Source organism: Charadrius vociferus, unplaced genomic scaffold (genome assembly GCF_000708025.1).
Source record: "Charadrius vociferus isolate BGI_N301 unplaced genomic scaffold, ASM70802v2 scaffold365, whole genome shotgun sequence".
NCBI lineage: Eukaryota > Metazoa > Chordata > Aves > Charadriiformes > Charadriidae > Charadrius > Charadrius vociferus.
In genome coordinates this window covers 2177421-2199159 of record NW_009648559.1, presented here as the reverse complement: position 1 = coordinate 2199159, position 21739 = coordinate 2177421, and the positions used below count along the sequence as shown (strand labels likewise).

At 44.6% G+C, this 21739-nt stretch overlaps 1 protein-coding gene across 1 annotated transcript; it reads right to left on the bottom strand.

Annotated features, from left to right (window-relative positions):
- Positions 1 to 259: 259 nt before the first annotated feature.
- On the bottom strand, positions 260 to 18508 carry FSD2 (fibronectin type III and SPRY domain containing 2). The gene is made up of 13 exons (XM_009886165.1): positions 18331 to 18508; positions 15876 to 16660; positions 15700 to 15795; positions 14427 to 14660; positions 13119 to 13141; positions 12016 to 12137; positions 10792 to 10947; positions 9583 to 9717; positions 8684 to 8837; positions 8186 to 8319; positions 6113 to 6245; positions 2714 to 2890; positions 260 to 512 (listed from the first exon to the last, which is right to left on the bottom strand). Exons 2-13 carry the CDS (start codon positions 16617 to 16619, stop codon positions 260 to 262), a joined length of 2361 nt encoding a protein of 786 aa, XP_009884467.1. The 5' UTR covers positions 16620 to 16660; positions 18331 to 18508.
- Between the last annotated feature and the right edge of the window lie 3231 nt (positions 18509 to 21739).

The window sequence follows — 21739 nt, the reverse complement described above, 5'->3', positions numbered from 1 at the left end:
GATGGTATCCATTGCTAACCGAAGAATTTCTGGGATGTTGATGGATCTTGTGACTGTGATGCTTTGGTGCTAAGATCCTGCTGAAGAGGACAGAAACTGTCTTAAGGGCTCAGACCTGGCAGCTGGTTTCGATCAGGGTTGCTTTGCTCTCTTTCTTGGGAGAGAGCTGGTTTATGGGGAGTGTGGCGGAGCAGCTAATGCTGCAGGAAGGCATTGATCAGTGCAGGATACGTGTAGGTGTGCAGCTGCAGAACGCAGGCTATGGGAAGGCAGTCCCTGGGGGTATTGTAATTCCAGTATGTATCCGTAGGATACCAGGTGTTTCCAAAGCAAAGCAGGGGTGGACATAATGCTGGAAGTGTGAGTTGAATGTGTAAAGGTGCTGGGCGATATCTGCATTGAAAAATGACAGTCTGTAGTTCTCATAGTCCAGCAGGATGCCAATCCTTCTGGGGGGAATAGTAATTCTGATGTCTGGCGTCATCCCGCTGTGCAGGAATTCGTACTTGTGCCTGTAGGCAAGAAACAGACAAAAACCAGAGGGCACACTGGCTGCTGTCAAAGGGAAGTGCCTTGTGCATGCGGCTGTGTTCCAGGGTATGCTTCCTGCTTCACAGTCCTGTTCCTCCCCGTCCTGCCCCAGTCCCACCCGCTTTGGCGAGCAGTGGCTGGGTTTGCTGAGGAATGGTGTGCTCTGTGCTTCCACACAGCCTTATCCTGCAGTGCTCAGACCTGCCTGTCTAACCTGGGTAGCAGGCTTCTTGTTTCACATCCCGGTCTGACTGCGGATGGATGAATGGTAGCCCTGAGATACGGACAAGGTCAGAGCGCAATGTGGGAATTTCCAATTTTTTCTGTGTTTCAGAGGGCAATGTGGGTGTCTTGTAAATCAGAGGATGCACCCTTGCCACTAGGTTTAGGCTGAAGTTGTCCCTCCGTGAAGGAGCTGTGTGCTCTCTCAGGCCAGCTAGGCTTGGCCCAGAACGACACTTGTCATCCCTGCAGCACTGCCGAGGAGGGAGCTGGCAAGATGAATCAGCCCTGTCCTTCCAGGCCCTGCCATGCTTCACAGAACTGCTCACACCCACCTCCATAACATCAATGAGGGAGTGTAATCCCTTAGGCAGAGGCTGCCTGACTCAGTGTGGCTAGTCATCCTCCAGGCTATTTGACATCGTTTTTGAAACCCTGCTCTCAAATGGTGTTTCTGGGTGTTTTTCCTACAAGACCTCCCTGCTCAGTCAGGGCAGCGTTGATGGGAAAGTTCCAGTCTTCATGCTTATTTACTAGAGGGTGATGTCTTTTAATTATGATTGCTGGACTGTGGATTTTTGGAGGCCAGGAAGGTGATCTGTACATAAGCAACTTTGTTATGAGGGTAGCCCATTTCTTCCCTGTGTAGTCACTGTTCAAGTAATGCTGAGGTCCTTTGAGTTACTCAAACAGCTCTCCCTAGTGTGGCACGCTGCAACCAAAAATATTAGACTTTTATGGGAACATGTGTCTTTCAGCTGAATAAATCTTCTCATTTCTGCTCAGAAGTGAGTTATCTGGTGTTCCATAAGGGCCAGCTTCTTCACTAACCACCTCCTCCACCCACACCACTGAAACCTGAGAAAATTTCCCTGCAGAAATGGGTATGACAGTGACTCAAACTGAGCAATGGCCCAGCTCCCTTTTCTCTCTGAAGTCCGTGCTCATTGCTCCAGAAGAATGAGAACAAACCTCAATATACCTCTTAGCTCAACGTAGCAAGGAAATCAAATTAGCCTGCCTGCAGTGTATAAGAGCGTCATTAGCTTTAGTGGGTTTGGTCTCCCTCATTAAGCAGCATTTCTTGCTGTGTGGGAGGCGAATGCCAGCACTGCTAAGACTGGCTATGCAGCGGGCCAACTGCTGGGGAGGAACGTGTGCTCCAGCCAACTGGTTCCAGCATCTAGAACCTCTCCCTGCGTACCAGCAGGCAGAGGACAGGCAGATTTGGGCCCATGCTATGCCATCCTTACTGTTTGCTGACTGTGCATGCTGGGGACGCTCAGGTGGTGTCCAAACTTCCTATTCAAGGGGACGCAGCAGCATCCTGGCAGCTTTTGCAGGCTGAGTGGGCAGTGGGCAATACTTGGGTATGCCTGGGGATGTGACTTGTTTTCTTGCTCCAGGATGCTTCACACTGTGCCCGAATCTCTCATGGGAGTCAAAGGCAATGTTGCTAATGCAATGGTGTCTGTGGGAGAGCTGGAAGGTTCAACTGAGGCATAAGGGAACTGTCATTTCTGCACGCAGGTATGGCTGTTAGGTACCTCCATCGGAAGGAGAGCAATCAAAAACAGTTGCATACAACTGGGTTTAGCCAGATACATAGTTTCTAGGTTACATGGATCTGTTACTCTCTTCCCACTGGGGTTTTGGTGACCTAAACCAAGGCCTTTACAGATAACTTCTGTAATGCAGGTTTTATTCAGATTTGTTCCTGGGACTGCCTATTTCAATGTGACAATGTCATTAAGCAGTAGGATTTGCTTAAAGGTTATGGCATACATCTAACGCTGGTTCACAGTGCCAATGGTGGAATACCACAGGTACCTGGTTAAGTGCGTGGTCTGGGCTTTGATATAAAACCTCTGGCTGCTCCCTGCAGTAGGAGCTCCCTGCTACTCTGATGTACATGTAGGAAGTGTTCCTGTAGGAGATCTGTAGCCTCCACAGCCCTTACCTTGATGGTGTGATGATATGCCTCATGCACCAGGATGAGTTGTTTGCCCCCAGATAACCATGTCTTGGAGTATTTTCAAAAGCCACACCGATTCTGTACTCCGTATCTTCCTCAACTTCCACCTCCCAGTAATGCTTTCCTGGAAATGGGATCAGACTGCCCAGGATCCCAATACACCTGTGGGAGATAGACAGGAATATGTGCTTTGACAGGGACTCTCTGCAATGCTGTTTAAAATGTTTAGATATGTAACGTACCTGGGCATTACATATCAATACACAAAAAACACCTTTGCTGCCTCCTTAGCAGTGCAGTATGGATTTTTGACTACAGTGAAGTCCATGTGCTGGGGACCTGACACAGAACCTGCAGGTTTCTTTGTGACACCTACCCTGTTTCTACCTGTGGGTAGCGTTGTTTAAATGAATGCCCTGGGCACTTTCAGGAATGGGGAGAACAGCATTCTGTGCTGCCTGGGTTTTCTGGAAAAGTTATTATTTGCTAGAAAAGAGAGTGCTCTGGTAAACCCCAGTACAGCAGGGGAAAAAAGCTACAGATTTTGTATTTTCTTCGCAAACAGCCCAGGGCTTTACATGGCACTCACCATCAGGAATGGAGCGCTGTAGCAGCATGAAACTCCTGGGGCAGTTGGGGAGGAGGAGACCTGCTTATTCTGTGTTTGGAGAGACCAGCAAGAATTGAACACGGTAGGAGAGCTTGGAAAATGCTTAGGTACCTGGGCCATGAAAGGTTTTAGCAGTAGACTGTGGTTCCTAGCCTTTATGATAGGAACCATGTAGAAAATGTCTCTTTAACAAGATGTGTAAGAGAGACCCTTTGGCTTGATTTACAGGCACAGTCTCAGAGGCAGAGGTGCTGGGCACTTTAAAGATGTAAGGCTTGAAAAACATAGGTTCTGAAGCAAGAAAGTTGGGCTAAATAACCCATGCCAAATACTTCTGAAACACCCTAACTTGATTTAAGAGGGCAACATGAGTCCTGTAAGACTACACCCCAGCTTTTCCTCAGGAAAAGTACACGATGTATTAGCTGTCATTGCTGCATCTCAGGTGATAGCAGGTTTCTAAACACACCTTCAGTTTTGGATGGAGTCACACACAACCTGTACGTTTCTCTGTTAGGGTTGTCTAAAGTTCTAAATTACAAAGGCAAAGGATGTTGCTAGCAGACACTCTGGGCTCATCTACCTCTAGGTAACGCTGAGAAAGAGCTGCACTCAGCATTCGGAGTGCCTGGTATGCAGGGACGGGCATGCACAGCAAGATAGCTATACCTTGTGCCACCTCAGCAGCAATCACTTAAAGCAAGTGTACACTTCATTACAAGTGCATGTAGATGTCTTGGGAATAGCTTAAAGGCTGCTGAAATCTGGACTCAGAGAAGCTGTGCTGTGACAGCTTGAGAAGGAAAAGGAATGATGCAAAATGGATGGGTAAACATCTGTGAACAAAATATTACCATAGTAATGAGAGTTGCAAAGCCACCAAGGCAAACCTGAGTCAGACCGTAGGAGCTCCTGTGGTTAGGAAACATATTAGTCTTTCAGAGATCACAGAAACTTCAGAAAGAAGAGTTTGCAATGTAATTTCCTTGTAGTATGAGTCTTAGTCATTTCAGCTTGGGAGTTTTCTCCCCTCCCCAATATCTTGGCATGAAAGAGGCTTCTGAGAGTTCACAGCGGCATCAAAAACGCAGCCTCAGAGTTCAGAATGAAATGAGTGCCAGCTCTGGCTGTTTATGTGAAACATAAAAGCACCCTGTGGAAGTGGGATGAAATCCCATTTAGGCTTATCATGATGACTTTAATGAAGAGAATCTTCTATCTCTTGGCTCTTTTCTACTGAGCCCTCTAGTAACACTGCTCCATTTCCATGGAGGGAGTAAGTTGTGGGCTTATATTATTCTGAGTCTGCAGATGCCTGTCCTGGTTATATGTTGTTTCCATGGTTCTGACTGGAAACATGCATTTTGGCAAGCTAAGTCTCTCATTTCAATGGCAAAGAGCCTAATTCTGTTTTGAAAGTAAAATCTGCAGGCCCAAATAATATCAGCTAAATCTTTCAGCAAAATGTAAGTATTCAGATCCCTCTCCTTTGCTTAGCATTTGCTTTGGCACTTAAATACCTGTTCAAATTTAGCTCAGGGCACCCAATGTGTAAGCAGGTTTGTGGCTGGCTTCATCTGCAATCCTCTTTATGAACTTGCATTAACTTCCAATTGATGTTTAAGTTCCAAAGAGCAGCTAGAAAGAGAGATTTAAACTCACAAAATCAATGACAGCTGCTGGAAGCCCCATTAGACACTTCCTGGCATCTATTTAAAAAACAAACAAACAAACAAACAAAAAAACCCCCACCAATTGTGCTTTGAACTACATAAGCCTCTTTCAAAGATGAGGGTCAGGTGCCCAAAGCAGCAACAGGGGTTTTTTTCCCATTCTGTAGTGAGCCAGTTTTACATACAATGAGAGTTTGGTGGTTTCCACTGGACAGAGCAATATAAAAACAGCCCCCAAATCTCCACATGTGAAACCGAGACCAAGGAAGGATGGGCAGAGCCTCCTGCACATTATGCGCAAGGCTCTATCACCTCGGCAGCTTGCAGAGGAAGGGGCAGGAGAGAGGGAGCAACAGCCAGCAGCTCCTCAAGTCTTGGAAGTGTGCAAGCCCTGGATCACTGTAATTAAAAGAGAACCTAATAATTATGCTTTTTTTTTTTAATCCCACTAGTGCTGTATTAAGAGTATACGGGATTTGATATTTTTTTTCTTGTGATGCTTTTCTGGGCTTTTGGGGCTCTGTAAGGAATTAAATGGGAAGAAATTTTTGGAATTTAATAGGCATTGGTGCACAGATCATGCAAAGGGATATGTTATAGATAATATGCATTAGCCACCCTAGAAATTCTCAGAAAAGAGCAGCAATCCACAGGGAGTTCTGTAATGGTGCTCAGGAACGATAACCCCAGTGGAACTACGGGGCCTGGGTAAATGGAAATGGAGTTTTACTCTCCAAGGAGCTATGGGGAAAGCCTACCATTTCAAACTGAATAGTTATCTTAGGAGACCAACTCAAAATACCTTAAAATAAATCTGATAAGTAATCCATATGTTAAAAGGACCAACAAAGATGTTTGCAGTTGTCTAAAACTGAAGACAATCATAGTCACTTATGCAAAAAACAACATGGAAAAAACCACTATACATTATACACACAGACAGTCTGGAAGTTGTACTTGGTTGGTGCCTGGCTTGGAGGTGAGGAGAGCTGCAATACCAGTAAACCTTTTTAGTGGATTTAAATTCAAGGTCGGGTTGTGTTGTGGGCGAAGCAGCCACAAACCACATGCATTAGTTGCAACTGAAATTCTTCTGTATACCTTGTAAAGCTGTTATCATAGACGGGCAGATCACACTCTGGATTTTCCAGTTCATCACATGCAATTGTAAATCCATCATCTAGAATCGCCAGTAAAGGATGGGCTGTGTCCTCATTAAGGCAGAAGCGGGTGCCTGCAAGAGGAAAGAATGCCTGAGAGTAACTTCAGCATCTCCTGATGGCATTAGGATTTGCAGCAAGGGTGTGGTGAAATGTTGTTTGGATCCACAAAAAGATTAACCAGTGCTCTGGAAGGAATCTGTGGCTGACATTGAGAGGACAAGGTTTTCCATTTGGAGTTTTTCAAATAAATGGGTGTTCTACAGCTTAACACCGTTTAGTTACAGCCTTGTGAAAAAGCAGAAAAGGGGCCTTAACCTGGTATTGAACCCATCCAGGGCTCAAAGCTGCAGGCATTGCGCAGGAAGTAGCTATTCAAAGATGAGGGGTCCTCCCTGCAATGGACTGTCCGGTTTCACGTCATCTTCCTCAGAACTGAAGTGATCTATTTTTAATCACTGAAAGAAGGGGGGCTTTAAGGCCTCTCCATGGCCTCACACTTCCACATAAATGCCGGGCAGAGTCTGAAGAGAATGAACCTCTACAAAGGTGTGACACGCAGCATCCCTCATGCTTCAGCACCTCGTCTTCAGATCAGCCCTCAGAGAGGTAAGTCAGCTAAGCCACCCCAGGATAAAAGCACTTCTGCCTTTCTCCCTTCAGAGACTTCACAAAGCAGGTCTGACACACTGCACTCTGATGAGCGCCCACGTGCGTCACAGCTGCTGTTTGTAGTCGGTGTTTGTGTATCCATCCCAGTAAGTAAGAATCAAAGGTCATTCCCAGTGTTGGAGGTGAGTGCTTGCAGCTGACGGATCAATTTGCATCAGATGTTTGCATAATATAGACTCAGAGAAGATAAATCTCTCCATGCTAATCCCAAATGAAATCATTACAATCAAACTGCAAGTTAACTTCAATGCAAATACAATACAAACAATGACAGGGCAATTACAGGCATGTGCTGCTGAAAACAAACACATGCTGTGCAAGCAGAATTGGCAATTTCAAATATTGAGTTTGATTTAAGGAGTTGAAATACACACAAACAATGGTAACACAATGACAGTCTTCCTCTCCAGGGATTTAAGAATGACCATTTCTTTTCTGCATTGTCACTGATGTGACAGGTTTCTTACTGAAACATGGCCTTTCATAGATTAATGGGTGTGAAGTCAGCTTGCTGAATAAGCACAATTTGCAAATCTCTCACAGCAGGTAAGGGCAGAAAAGACACAGGTATAGTGTGGATGCATCTGTGAGCAATGTGGGAGGTTTGAGACACCCCAGTGAAGCTGCAGTTTTATTATAGCAGTGGTAAAGACAAAAACAGGTGTCTGCCTTTAAATCATTAAAATGAGCTTTGATTAGGTGGTTGGGAGGGCTTCCAACTTCCTTTTGGGGAAGAAGGTTAATTCTTGCCCAGTGTGGCACTGAGAGCAGAGATGATAATGCTATGTCAGTTACCAAAAGCAAAACTTTCAGCTGAAAGCTAGACTGCCTTCCTCCTCATGAATAAAGGGAACCAGCCCTCAAAGCTTCCTCTGCCAAGCTGGAGACGTTCTAATAGATACAGAGGAAGATGTTGCATATCCAAATGACTCTGGAAAGTGCTGACTGGTTGTCTCAGCCATACTTTCCAGCAGCAGCATTACAAGGTAATCTCTGAAGTAAAGTAAAATCACACTACAACTTTATTCATTGGTGTGTCAGTACTTGGCAAGCTGGCAACACCTGGGGGTGTTGGGTTGATATTGTCTTTTAAAATGTTTAGAAGTTAGTAACTTTCAAGTATCAAGTATACTGGACAGAAATAACTTTAAATTACAGAGCTAAAGCAATGCAGTTATTGTTACAAAAAGTGGGGGTTTTATTCCTAAAAGTTTACCAGGTGTGTAATTAGATGCAAGAGATTAGGACCTGATCCAGCGGCCATTGAAAGCAGCAGGAATCTTTCTGTTGAGATAATAGATGCTACAACAGGCTGCTGGAGTTGTTCCAAGCTGTACAGTACCTGTGGTGTGTATCAGGACAGGTTCACTTCTTTCACTGGAACCACCCAGGTTTAGGGCTCTAACACAGATGCGATAGCTTTGTGTTGGCTGGAGGTGAATTAGGACTTCACAGTTAGGAATCCCAACAATAGATCTACAGAAAATAAATCCATGGAAAATGATAGGGTAGAGAACAAAGGTAGGCCTCTGAGATTATTTTTCTGAACAACAAAGAAGAAATTACATGATCACCTTCTCTTGTAACCCATCAACAGCACTTTACCTTGTACAGTTGTCAGTAGTGGGGGCAAGAGATAGCCTGTGACAGAGTAGGCAGATTTTTACATTTGCTTCTCCCCTTTTCCTATTCCCTGTATAATAATTTTTGATTAACATTTAATTTTACTAAGAGGAATGTTTATAAAGGTGAATTCACCAAAGGGTCATGGGTCCTTTCTTAGTGCTGTCTGATGCCACATGACTTGAAATGGTTTCATATCTGCAGGTCAAGGACTCACTCGGTAATAATATCACCGTTTTCTTCGTCTGTCAGCTGGGACAATTCAACCATGTAGGAATCAACAGGGTTAACGTCTCTGGATTCCCAGCACACCAGTGCTGCATTTTCACAGCTTCGGATCTTTTTACTCTTTATGGTAGGTGGTGAAGGAGCTAAAAAGTAGGCAAAAGAACAATTCTAAGCTGTTGCTGGAAGATGTTAGCAACAAACTTGCTTTGAAGACTTAAAAAAATAGAACAAAGTTGTTTACTAATAGTATATAGTTAAAGAAATCTGCTTCCCCAATGGACAATAAACAGCAGGCAGAACGATTAACAGTACTATTCAAAGACTTAATTTGGACTATAAAGGTCCCAAGAGAATTAATCAGAGAAGTAACATAGATAGAGACTGATTACACAACTGTTTTTTTCTATCATTGGTTTTATCTTTGTCTTAAAGGTACGTCTTCTCTGCTCTACAGTGTCAAAGACATCTGGAAGGAGTGCTTGAAGGTCTCACTCTGGCTTACTCAATTTGATGTCAGGATTTCACAAAACGTGCTTGACTGAACTGCAGTTACAAAGGGCAGCATACCAGCTCAATCCACAAAATACCCACAGGCCAATGAAAGGAGGGCTGCTGTCCACCTGGCAGGACTGGGAGACTTGAGCCTTATTCCCAGCTCTTTCACATGCTTGCATTTAAATAAGTTATTTTGTCTCTGTGCTTCTGTTTCTTCAACTCTAAAACAGGGACAATTGGCCTGATAGGTTCCCCAAATGAAAGTAGGGAATTCCCAGTAGACTTACTTCAGAAGAAACAAAGTGCCCAGAAAGCATTACTGGCATAGAATTCAGAGATGACAGTGAATTTCACTATGAAGGTCACATAGACATATGAATAAAATATTTTTACCTGTTACATAAACTGCTCTTTCACTTGGTGGACTGATACCAGAGGCATTTAAAGCACTGACCCAAAATTCATACTGTGTATTCGGCAACAGATTAGTAATGGTGCAGTATGTTTCTTTGACTTTTAGTGTATGCTCTGAAAGGAAAACAACAAAGCATTTACAGTGCCTTTACAGAGTTACCCACTCTTCCCCAAAGCTGCCTCAAATAATGGAGCAGAGGTGCATTGTTTTGTATGCTGAGTTCACGAGAGCTCCTTGTGCTCCATACCCTTTGATTAGCTGTCAGCCATTTCACCATGCCTTCCTCTAAGGAGGCATAAATCAGGTAATGCATCTGTTTCCAAAGAAGCCACATCACTCAGGGAAAAAAAAAAAAAAAATCAAACTAAAACAGAAAGAAAGGTCACCCACCTGTCACTGACTTTTTTTCTAAAAAGACCCTGCATGTTCCCACTTCAGGGATGCTGTCTGATCAGCTCGTCCCAGCAGTGGCACAAGAGCCAAAGCTATTTCACTACTTATTTCTTGTTCTTCATCTTATACAATTTGGATAGGTCAGCTTTTTTTTCTGAACTGGCTATTTGGTGCTCTACTGGCTTCCACTTTTGCTGGAGAAGTGACTGGATGTTTTCAGTAAAAGGTTCTGCAAGAATATTATTAGCAGAGGCAGTTCTGTCACAAGGCTGGGATGTTTTAGGATGGTTCTGTGGTTCTTTTTTTTGTGCATGTGGGTGATGGGGAGTTACAGTCTATTATTAGCACTGAGATAAACTGTAAAATGACTGTGGGGGTTTCAGTGGGCATGCCGATAATATGATGATTTGCTCTCTAAAAAGACTGTGCTTCGCAGTGGATGCAGCACATATGTGTCTAATGCAGTGCCCACCCTCCAGGAAAGGAAATGCTGCTGTTGAGATCTGACTCCATCCACTGTTCCCTTCCCACTCCTGCTATCCCAGCTGCTGCCCCGTCCTGTGTGACAAAAAGCTCATGTGATGGGTCCTGCTGCAGCCAGCAGCATGGCAGACCTGGCAGGGGAAGAGTGACAAAACCAGAAGCAGGAAATGTGGTGGCAGATATGACGGTTTTGGTGGCGGAGAGTGCACAGAACGTGCACGGGTTACCACAGCAAGTCCAGAGGCACTTTGGCACCAGCTGGTTTTGCCAACGGAGGACTGGGGCGTCCCCTTGGGTCCAGACCTCCTTACCTGCTTGTTCATCACTGCGTCTCTCGTTGCTCACTGGTTTATAGCACAGTTGGTAGCACTCAACAGTGTCATCTGAGAATAGGCCCCAGCAAACCCTCAGTGAGGTGCCAGTTGCTGCATTGGGAGCCTGGGGATTGATCACAGGGGCACAAGGAGCTGCAGAGGGGAAAAGAGGTCAGTCTGTGAATGTATAAGCATGGTATGTTGTTCACAGGCAAACACCTCTCCTCTCACAAAGGTGTTCGCACAAAGCCTAGGCATTGAATGGAGTCATATTCCACCTACATGGAGAAAAGTTAGGAGCTGATCCTGTAAATAGTTGCAGCATCATGTCACTGGTGTATGAACTAGTCCTGGCTTCAAATCAAAATCAAAACAAGAAAATACATAACCCTCAGCCTAACCCTTCTCTGTAAACTTGACCTCCCCTGCCTCTGAGGCTGCTTTTCCCCAGTAAGCTAGTACAGCCCTGCAGGAGCAACATCTGACACACTCTGCCCTGCTGCCGACCAGCCCAGGCGATGAGGAGCCTCTGGAGGAAAGATGAGGGAAAAAGCTGTCCAACATGGGGTCAGCAGCACAAGCAAACAAGTACCAAATGCAATTTTACTTTAAGAAAACACAATATATGGGCATAAAAAATGCATATTGTTTTTTCTGGACATTTGTGATGTGCCAGAAAAGAGTTAAAACCTTTTGTATTTTTATTTTTTTTATTATTAGAAATTTGTTTGGCTTTTGCTCTGTTTCCTGTGGATAATAGGAAAAATATTTGCTAAATAGCACAGGAACAAGCCACTGAAATCTGGTTTCAAGAGAAACTGTGCAGGTTGTTTAAAGCAGTCTAGTGTCTCTCTCTACTTTGTTCAAGCAACTGCAAGAGAAGTTATCACCAGCAAAGCATGCCTGACCCCTTAACAGAGGGGGACGTCTTTGTGAGTCTCCCGGGAAATCATCCAGCAGAGGCAGGGAAGACCAAACTTCACAGTTCTGGTAATTTTATACTAAAAATAAACGAAAAAAACAAACCAAAAAAATCCCCCAAAATAGCTTTCAGTGTCTCTGTATACATAAACAAACAAAAATGTCTAGAGGGAAAACTAGAGAGAAGCTAATTCTGCCTTTGCAGTTCTTCTTTAAAAGAACTAATGGACTTCCGTTTAATACATATCCTCAATTAAATGTAAATAGGGCTAAAATAATCAGATCAGATAGGAAGAGTACCTGGAATAGTATTAATGGAATTCATTAGTTGTTCAACTTCAGAGAAATCTATGACCCGCTCTTCAAACTCTGGCCGTGTTGAAAGCTCTAAATCCACTTCTTTCTTTAAGAATTCTTTCAGCCTGTAATTGTAGGGGGGGAAAAAGTCTAATTGGAAGTACCGTACCATTGGAGATAGATACCTTTCTATAACACCTATTGGTAAGAGGAAAAGAACAGCAAACTCTAAAATAACAGCTTTTTCCTTAAAATAGTGTTTTCATAGTTGTACAAAGCTCAGCCTCCCCATGCCCTTTGCTTGGAGATACTCAGCCATACATCAGATCAGTGCTCCAAGATGCCAAACAGAGCTGGATGCTGATGGGACCGAGGGACCATGCTTTGTGTGCCCCGCTCATGCAGAGCAAGCTGGCTGCTGCACACTGCGCTCCCGCTGAGCAGGTGAGTGAGATTTCCCCAGCACCCCTCTGTGGGAAGCAAGCTATTAGTTCCGTGACATTCATTATTTAGAATTTATGACACCATTACTAATCCAGGCCCTCATGGATCTAGGTGTTATAAATTTGAAACAAAGGGGTACCTTTTCTCTGTGTTTTCATAAATTATGACAGTCAATTTAAATGTATATTTTTGCAATTGATTTAGCATGCCTTAAGATTTCTTCCAACTGCTCCAAGATCTTTCAGTATCTGTTTTGAACTTGACTTGCTAACCCTCTATGCTAATACATAAATAAGCCTGTTACTGATCTATTTGGGGAGCTCAGTTTTAGGCAGATTTGTATCCAGGGCATTTCTTTCAAGATCTTTAGCAATCCTGTTTCCCAGTCACTGAAATTAGTTCCTTATGACTAAGCTGAAAACAGTGATTTATTCATGCTCTAACTCTCCCTTTGGGTTTTTTAAAATTGGCTCAAAACTAGTTTTGAGCATTAAACTTATTAGAGCAGCAGTTTGAACCAGCAATACTAAAGATTTCAATAGCTCTCATAGCTTAGGTAACATTTGTGTGCCTGAACAGAGTCCAGAACATGCAAGTTTCTCCAGCAACAGGCCAAATTAGCAGGAAGGAATGTGACACAAAATCCCAGACTGCGATACTACCTGTCAACCATGGTTACTGCTGCCTGTAGAAAAAAAAGAGAGTGAGTGTTAAAGACAGAAAAGACAAATTTCTTGCATTAGTCTGAAGACAGACTACATCATGCTGTTGACCTGTCTTACATGAATTGTCCCAAATGCAGCCCTTAGAGTGAGCTAATTGGCTCTCACCCAGCTATAAGAACAAAGCCGTGCCTAACTGTCCTTTCAAATTCACAGATCTTGGCTGAATTTGCAGTAAGATAACGTGCAATATCAGAGCATGACCAGTGTCTACCCATCTAGACTCTAGACTGTATCTGTCCTCAAGTGTCCAAAGTGCCAACAGATCCTTCACAAACAAAAACCAACAGCTGGGGAAAATAACTTAGTGAAATTATCAGTAATGGCTGAGCAGTGCACATTACTGGAAGACAGGCATACTGTCCCTGGAGAAACATGAGCAGAGAGCTCATGACCAAGAGCTATTCACTTCTTGGTGAATAATGGTTCCTAGGGGTGATGTAAAACTGCTTACGAGCTAAGGAGAAAATAAAATAAGGTTATTCCAGAGATGCAGAGGAATGGGAAAAGTCAACTTATGCAAAGAACTCAGCAGGCTGGAGTGGCACAGCAAGCTGATCCATTGGAGCAGACTGGAGATTTGTTTACTGTCCGGTTCAGAAGTTACTGTGGCTGTGCTATAGCAATGCTCCCACCCACCTGAGTCACAGGCCAGCTCAGATTACAGCAATCACTCATCAGCAGTGAAAATTCTCATTTTTTCCCAATTATTTTTCTACTTGCTAAAGAAAAATAACTTCTCGACACCTCCTCAACAGTGGGATTCATCCATCACTTTGCAGGAGCTGCTGATGTATTTAGTTTGGAGCCTCCTGTTCAGCTGAACTTTCCACCAAAATGAGCAAGAAAAAGAAACATCTTCCAAAGTGGTTGCATCAGCCTGCCTGCTGTGAGCCCAGAATAGAGCAAGAGAGCTGAGCCTGCATGAGGCAATGAACACTAAGTGCTTCCAGAGTTTCCTGAGATAAGCTTTTTAGTGAGATATCTTCCCTCTGAACCCCAGTGAGACTCATAAATCATGGAGCATCCAAGTTACAAACTTCTGCTGCTGCTTCTGCGTTTTGGCCCTGTTGCGTTGCCCCACTAAGTCAATGCCACCATGCCAAGCACCTGGAGCAGTGACAGCACCATGGACTGAGCACCCCAAATGCTTTCTAGAAATAAAGCTACTGGAGACTGCCCATCTGGGGACTACTTGCAAGCAGCAAAGAGCATTTAGAAGGGGCCTTGCCAGTTAAAGCTCTTTACCTTCATAAAAGTGGCTTTGTCATTTTCCAGGTAAAGCTCCTGGGTTGCGTCTGTCAGCTCCTTGCAGGTGTCGAGATGTTCCCCACAACTGACCAGCTGTCCATATAAAGCTTCCAGCTTCTGCCTCTTCTCTTCCCCTAGTGCTTCCAACTGTTCTTCGTACTTCTGAGCAAGCACTTGCACTGCATCGTTGTAATGCTCCTCAAAGTTCTGCTCCTGCTTCCCAAAGTTTTCCTGCAAGGCATTTGGGGGTTTGTTCTTTGGTGTCAGGCCTGATCCATACCTCAGCCAGAGAAAAATCTTACTCAGGTCTGCCTAAATTCTCCTTGCCAGGGAGGCAATGCCAGTACACAGAAACTGTAATTTGACTAATTTGCATTTTTAGTGGTTTATTCTAATCACTCACCCCCGACTGAGGCAAAAGAGAGTGTTGGATTTGGTTCCAGGCATACTAAGAGCATCAGAAATTAAAATAAAAATGATGATGCAAGGCACTTGTCTCCAACCTAAGCCCAGGGAGCACAACTAGAGATGTATCCTAGCCATAATCTCACAAGTGTTTCCACCAACACAATTCAAGCACATCCTTCCATGACAGAAACCATGGCAACCCAGTGGGATCCATGGACTCGCTCTGGGGGAGCTGAGCAGCTAATGTTGGTATCCTCACTCACTGCTGGAGAAAGCATTAGGAAGGAAGATTCAAGGAGCAGGCAGGGCTTTATTGCCAGAAGCTGCCCACTGCTCAGACACTGATATCCTCCTGTGCCACATGCAGCAGCGAAAAGACAGTAGGTGCCTTGAGTTACTGCTCAGTTTGACTTGCTGCCTGCTGGGCCCCTTCCCCCAGGGCCAGGTTGACATCACGTGAACAGGAGCACAACCCTGGAAGTGCAGTAGCTCAGTGCAGCTGGTCCCAGGGTTTGCATGTATCTGGCACTTCTGTGAATGAAACCGAGTGAACGCAAGGGGTACACTCTGGATGGACTGGTTAGATCACAGGTCCTTGGCCATTTAAAAGTAAGATAATCTGAGGGGGGGCGGTCACTTTGTTTCTGAATGCAAGTGTCTGTGCAAATGCTTAATGTGGTTTTACTAGCCCACTTAAAATATTCATTAGCATGAAATGTCCTGAATACCTTAGTCTAGACAAACCCCAAGATAACTCTGTGCTCTGTTACCATAATTACCTCATTAACAACTAAACACCATGACTGTCAAAACTGTTCTAACCCCAGTACCACAAAGTTAGCCAAAGAAAAAAATGCCTTACCTCTACGGTGATGAAGATTTCCTCCAAGTGACTGGCAAAGTTTTCCATCTGAGCAATCTGCTCTTCCAACTTGCACATATTTTTATGAATCTCCTCCTACAAAAACACCCAGCGTGATACTTAGTATGTCTGAACACTGGTTTTGAGACACCGCAATACACTTGTACTACTCCTACCTTTTCGCTTTCCACAGCACTGGGGAGCTGAGCCACTTCATGATCCTTGTGCTCACCAAACAGTTTGTCAAAAGCTCGGATTGGCACCTTGCAGGTAGAGCAAAAGACATCTGCTGCTTCCTCCTCCTCACTGATGGCCTGACTGCTCCACTCATCCGACACACCACCACTGCTAAGCACCTCTCTGGACCATGTGTGGCTCTCAACCTCATCCTCTGCTCTGGCTTTGCTCTGATCTTCATCTTGAGAAGCCTGGTCAGGGATTCCCTGTTGCTTTGTGCTTTGACTTTGGTCTTTCACTGGAGAGCTGCTTTTTGATGCATTATGTACGGAGCCTTGTGATCCTGCTTTTTCTGTGCGAGCAGGTCGCCATTTGCTCTCCACCGTTTCCCGATGTCCTCCAAGAAGCTCAAGCTCTTTTTCTCTATCCTCATCAAGTCCATACATCTTAGCCAACTCTGCAACCTCCTTTTCCCAGTCATATCCAGCTTCTTGTGAATGCTGAAATTTGTTGCTGCTCAGTGCAGATTCCCTTCTGGTATCCCCCAGAGATCTGTCTCCTTGACCAGATGGCTCTTCAGGAAAGATATCAAACCTCTCCTTTGATCCATAAAGATCCATGTGATAAAATATCAGGCCTCCAGCCTCAGTCTCACTGGGCTCTGGGACTGGTGGGGAAGCTGAATGACCACACAACTGGTCACTAGTTTCATACTGTCTCGCGCTGCCAGATCTGGATGACATTGCTGTCCTGAGTGAGGCTTTTGAGATGACAAGAATCAAACCTGTAAAAGATAAGAAAGATCCTTAGCTACAAACTTAGATATCAAGCATGAGTTTTTCTTGCTTTAAAATATATAAATGGAACAGATTTGACTGAGGACTGCTCAGGGCCTGGAGGCAGGCACAAGAAAGACCAAAGCCAGTCTTCACTTAGGAATTGAAGCCACAGGAAGCTTGTTTTTTTCTTGCCTCCACGCAAAGCACAGCAGAGAGCTGTCCCTGGTGTGCATCCTATGTTTTTTGAGTGGCTCATCTGCGACCCTGATGTCTGGTTTCCAAACTGTGGAGTAGTCCTGTCCTCAGCTCAACACAGCACTGTGCTTCAGGCACACTTAGTGCTGTTCTGTGCAATTGGAGATAGCCTGGTTTGAAATCCGGTCACCCTTCAGCTGCTGTCAAGTGCTCTTTCTGAACTGTCAGTCAGGCGTACTGTAGGATGTCCTCTCTCGTGACCACTGACACTGTGTAACACACTAGTAAATGCCCTGAAAAATCTTGTTCTGGATTTTTAAAGTTGCCGTTCTTGATACTGAAACTTGAGGTTTCTTTTAACATTATTCTCAGCCCAGGTCTCAGGTCCTTTCTATAAAACAGGGAAAAATATTGCCCTTCGGGGGTTCTCAGGTGCTGTGAAAATATATATTTTAACATAAATGAAGCTCAGAAAAAAAGACTGATGATGATTCTCATGATAAAGGATACAGCAACTAGGAAGCAAGGCAGGTCATTGACCCCTGAATTGAGAGAAATCTGCTCTGACCTGGAAATTGCACACTTTGTCCATTCTGTGCAACGTGGGAGGTGTGAAAAGACCACGTAGATGCACAGTGCAAAGTTGTATGATAAAGCAGATGCACGTGGGACAACATTAAAGATGCAAGGGCAATCTTAATGCTTACTCCCCAAGCCTGCTTTCCAACCAGTCTGTATTAACAATAGCACATGAAATAATGCCAGTACAGAGGCAGCGGTCTGTCAGAGCTGCAACGTGCCCGCAGCCCTCCATTGTTCATCAGCACACACAAAATCAGGGCTATAAAACTACTCAGGTTAATTTTCTCAGCAGTTTACTGCTACAATCAAAAGAGTTCATGGAAAGATTTCAGCTGAATATTAATAAACCTATAGTTACATATAGTCCTAGCTCAGTGAAGCATATGAAAGCTTTAAAACCACTTTCTTGCAGAAAAAAGCCAAAAGGTCAGTCAGACATCAAGGTTATCAGAGCTGCAGAAACTTTCACACAAGCTTTGCTTTCAAACTACTTTATATGGTCTTTGTAGTTTCGAGTACTTGCTATCACTTCAAATGTATTTCATCAATATTTTACTAATATTCCTGAGGATTACTTAGCTAACAAAGTCAACAGAGTCAGTGACTTATTAGAAAGCAACTTCTCGAACCAGTGAAAAATGCTAAGAAACTTGCAACTCTCCAATTTTGTATCAATGACTGAGAACAGCCCAGCCTACCAGATCTGCAAGAAAACACACATAGAAGTTCACCATTTGTCTTCTGGCACTGCAGACACAAGTGTGGATTCTACAGCCAGCACTATCTTATTATAGACAAAACCCCTCAAGTTAGGCAGAAATACTATTTATGCTAAAGGCGATAACATAAATCATGCATTTTTTAACATATTAAACAGAGAAAAGGTCTTGACACATACCAGAAAATGTTGTCTGGCTCCCACAAAGACTTTTCTCCCCATAATTGGAACAATAAGGCTTGCTTTAGAAGCTACTACTAACTAGAAAAGTGAATTAACAAGTATTATTCCTACCAAAATGAAATTAAATTACATAAATTAAAATTAGCATAATTAAGCTTGCCTGGAACCCTGCTGCCTAAACCAGATTTTCAGATGATTGCTCAGTGTTTTCTCAGTTTACAGGCACAGATACAATTACAGTGAAGAATATTTAAGTCCGTGACCATCAATTAGCGAAAATATACAACAAAGAATGTTACTACCTAAAAACTTGCCTTCTATCTTAAGACGTCATAAATTCTTCAGATAGCTCAGATGGCATCAAACTTCGCATTTATGTCCCCTAGTAAAAATTAATTCACACGAAAGCAATTCTCTGCCACTTTCCTATGACTGCAGTTGGAAGACTTATTACCGTAACCCTAGACCGCCTCTTTGCTCAGGGGACATGCCAGCAATGAGCAATGGAACAAATATAGATGTGCCCCGGCTGTCCTTCAGCAGCGTGCTACTTGAGTGTCACCAGGATGAATGTCATACACCAAGAAAAGGCTCTGAAGGTTGATTCCTGGATCTGAAGTACTTGGAACAATTATACAGACCCCTTGCTAAAGCCAGAGCACCCTCTCACTCTCTGAGCTGGTATTAATAAACCCAGCAGAGTGCAGTCATTGACTCCAGGCGTGATTTCCAAGGCTGTGGTGCTAGGCAGAGTATTGTGTGTGGGACACACAAAACATGCACTCTGCACAAATGAACTCAAATGGCCAGATGCATACTTACAGCATTGCTGCATGTTTAAATGGAAGTATGTGTTCTGTTCTTTGAAAAAGTTTCATGGCAAGGTCCCTCTCCCTATTAAATTAGCAGAAGCTTTACTGTGGGGTTGAGTTGGAATCACGATCAGATTCTAGAAAAAAATATTAATCAGAATTTAGAAAAAATCAGAAATCATAATGTTGCATACACTTATTCATATATGTACATACCCACCCTGTATGTGTATGCTAGAGCACTGGAAAGCTAATTATAGTGACCAGTTAGGGAGGGTTTTCACGGGAACATATCCCTTCAGTCTGTGCTCAGTAGTGGTTCACCTGGTAAAAAACAGGCTGTATACTACCCCTAATTATTGTGATTACTGTAGCATTAAGTTTTATGTATCCACTCAAACCCCCAGTTGTACAGCATACACAATCTTCTGCTTGTGAACATGCTACTGAGCCAGCCTTGCTGCCAAGAGGTTTCTAAGTACGTTTGAGGACACTGCATTATATATGTCTGGAGCTCAGGGGACAGCGCAAGGGGAAACGTCTGTTGGATCTTGACACAGCTCTGCTTTTTCCTCCTTTTCCAATTAAACTTGGTGTCATTTCTAGCAGAGCAATTGTTTGCGTTTCAGTAAGGAATTACAAGTTAATTACCCATGTAGTCCTGATCTCATTACCGCTGACAGTGCCTCTATCATCTGTGAGATCAGAGCAAAAATGTTTTCACATAAAAGAAATTTCAGCCTTTGCTGAAATGTTAACATTTATGCTGTCAGACAGATTTTATTAATTTTTCAATTGAGAACTTATTTTTGCCCTTATACTGTTAAGCTGCACTATCTTGCAGGCCTTAATTTATTGAAAAATCAGTAGTGTCAGCTTTGCTTCCAAAGACTAGCATATAATGTTCTGTTTACCTTGAGTTAAATTCAGCCTCGCACACAAGGCCTGAATAAGAGATATGTGCTATATAAACCCCACTTTGCTCCCCGCTCCCCTCAGAGGTGGTATTTAGGCAGTGTAATAAGCATGACAACCTTAGGACTATGTTTGATTTAAGGATGAGCACCATTTCACAGTGCGGTGGTTTGGGGTCGTGGCCTCTGGGCCTGCAGCATGGCGGGTGCTGGGGCCTGGGGCCACCCGCCCCCCCAGGGCTCCAGTGCTGGCACAGGGCAGCATCTCCATTTTGCAGGGCAGGAAAGGAGCGTGGGGTTTTGGCTGGCAACAACCTGTGAAATTTTGCCGGGCCCATGGGAATGATGGCTGGAAAACTGCTCGCACATGGCTGCTCTCCCTCAGCTGGCAGCCGCAGCAGTCCGCGGCTCAAACCCAGCGGGCACAGGAAAATTTGCACTCAAAGAGTTGCAGTCAATGGCTCAGTGTCCAAGTGGCGACCAGTGGCATTCCTCAGGGGTTGGTATTGGGACCAGTACTATTTAACATCTTTGTCGGTGACATGGATGTTGGGATTGAGTGCACGCTCAGCAAGTGTGCCGAGGTGGAGTGGTTGACATCCTGGAGGCAAGGGATGCCATCCAGAGGGACCTGGACAAGCTCAAAAAGTGGGCCTGTGTGAACCTCATTAAGTTCACCAAGGCCAAGTGCAAGGTCCTGCATGTGGGTCAGGGCAATCTCAAGCACAAATACAGGCTGGGTGGAGAGTGGATTGAGAGAAGCCTTGAGGAGAAGGATTTGGGGGTGTTGGTTGATGACAAGCTCAACATGAGCCAGCAATGTGTGCTTGAAGGCCGGAAAGCCAACCGTATCCTGGGCTGCATCAAAAGCAGTGTGGCCAGCAGGTCGAGGAAGGTGATTCTGCCCCCCCTCTGGTGAGCCCTGACCTGGAGTACTGTGTCCAGCTCTGGCGCCTTCAGCACAAGAAGGACATGGACCTGTTGGAGCGCGTCCAGAGGAGGCCACGAAGATGATCAGAGGGCTGGAGGCACCTCTCCTATGAAAACAAGCTGAGAGAGTTGGGATTGATCAGCCTGGAGAAGAGAAGGCTCCAGGGAGACCTTATAGCAGCCTGCCAGTACCTGAAGGGGGCCTACAGGAAAGATGGGGAGGGACTCTTTTATCAGTGGGCAGAGAAATAGCACGAGGGGTAATGGTTTAAACTGAAAGAGGATAGATTCAGATTAGATATTAGGAAGAAATTCTTTACTCTGTGGGTGGTGACCCCCTAGCCCAAGTTGCCCAGAGAAGCTGTGGAGGCCCCATCCCTGGAGGTGTTCAAGGCTGGGTTGGATGGGGCTGTGAGTAACCTGGGCTGGTGGGAGGTGTCCCTGCCCAGGGCAGGGGGGGTGGAACAAGGTGATCTTCAAGGTCCCTTTCAACCCAAACCATTCCACGATTCTACGACATGGCGGAGGCCCTGAGGTAATGCCCATCCTCCTTCCCGCACGGCTGCGTCTAGTGCACCCTTCCCATCGCTCTTCACAGAAATAACAGCTATTTCACAAAAATTTTTTTTTTTTCCCTTACTCGTGGCACAGGCCTCGCCTCCCACTCTTTTAATTTCATTATCTATTTTCGTACCAGCCCTGTGAGGGCCGCCCGCCCCGCCCCCCTCCGGCGACCACGCCCTGTCCCCG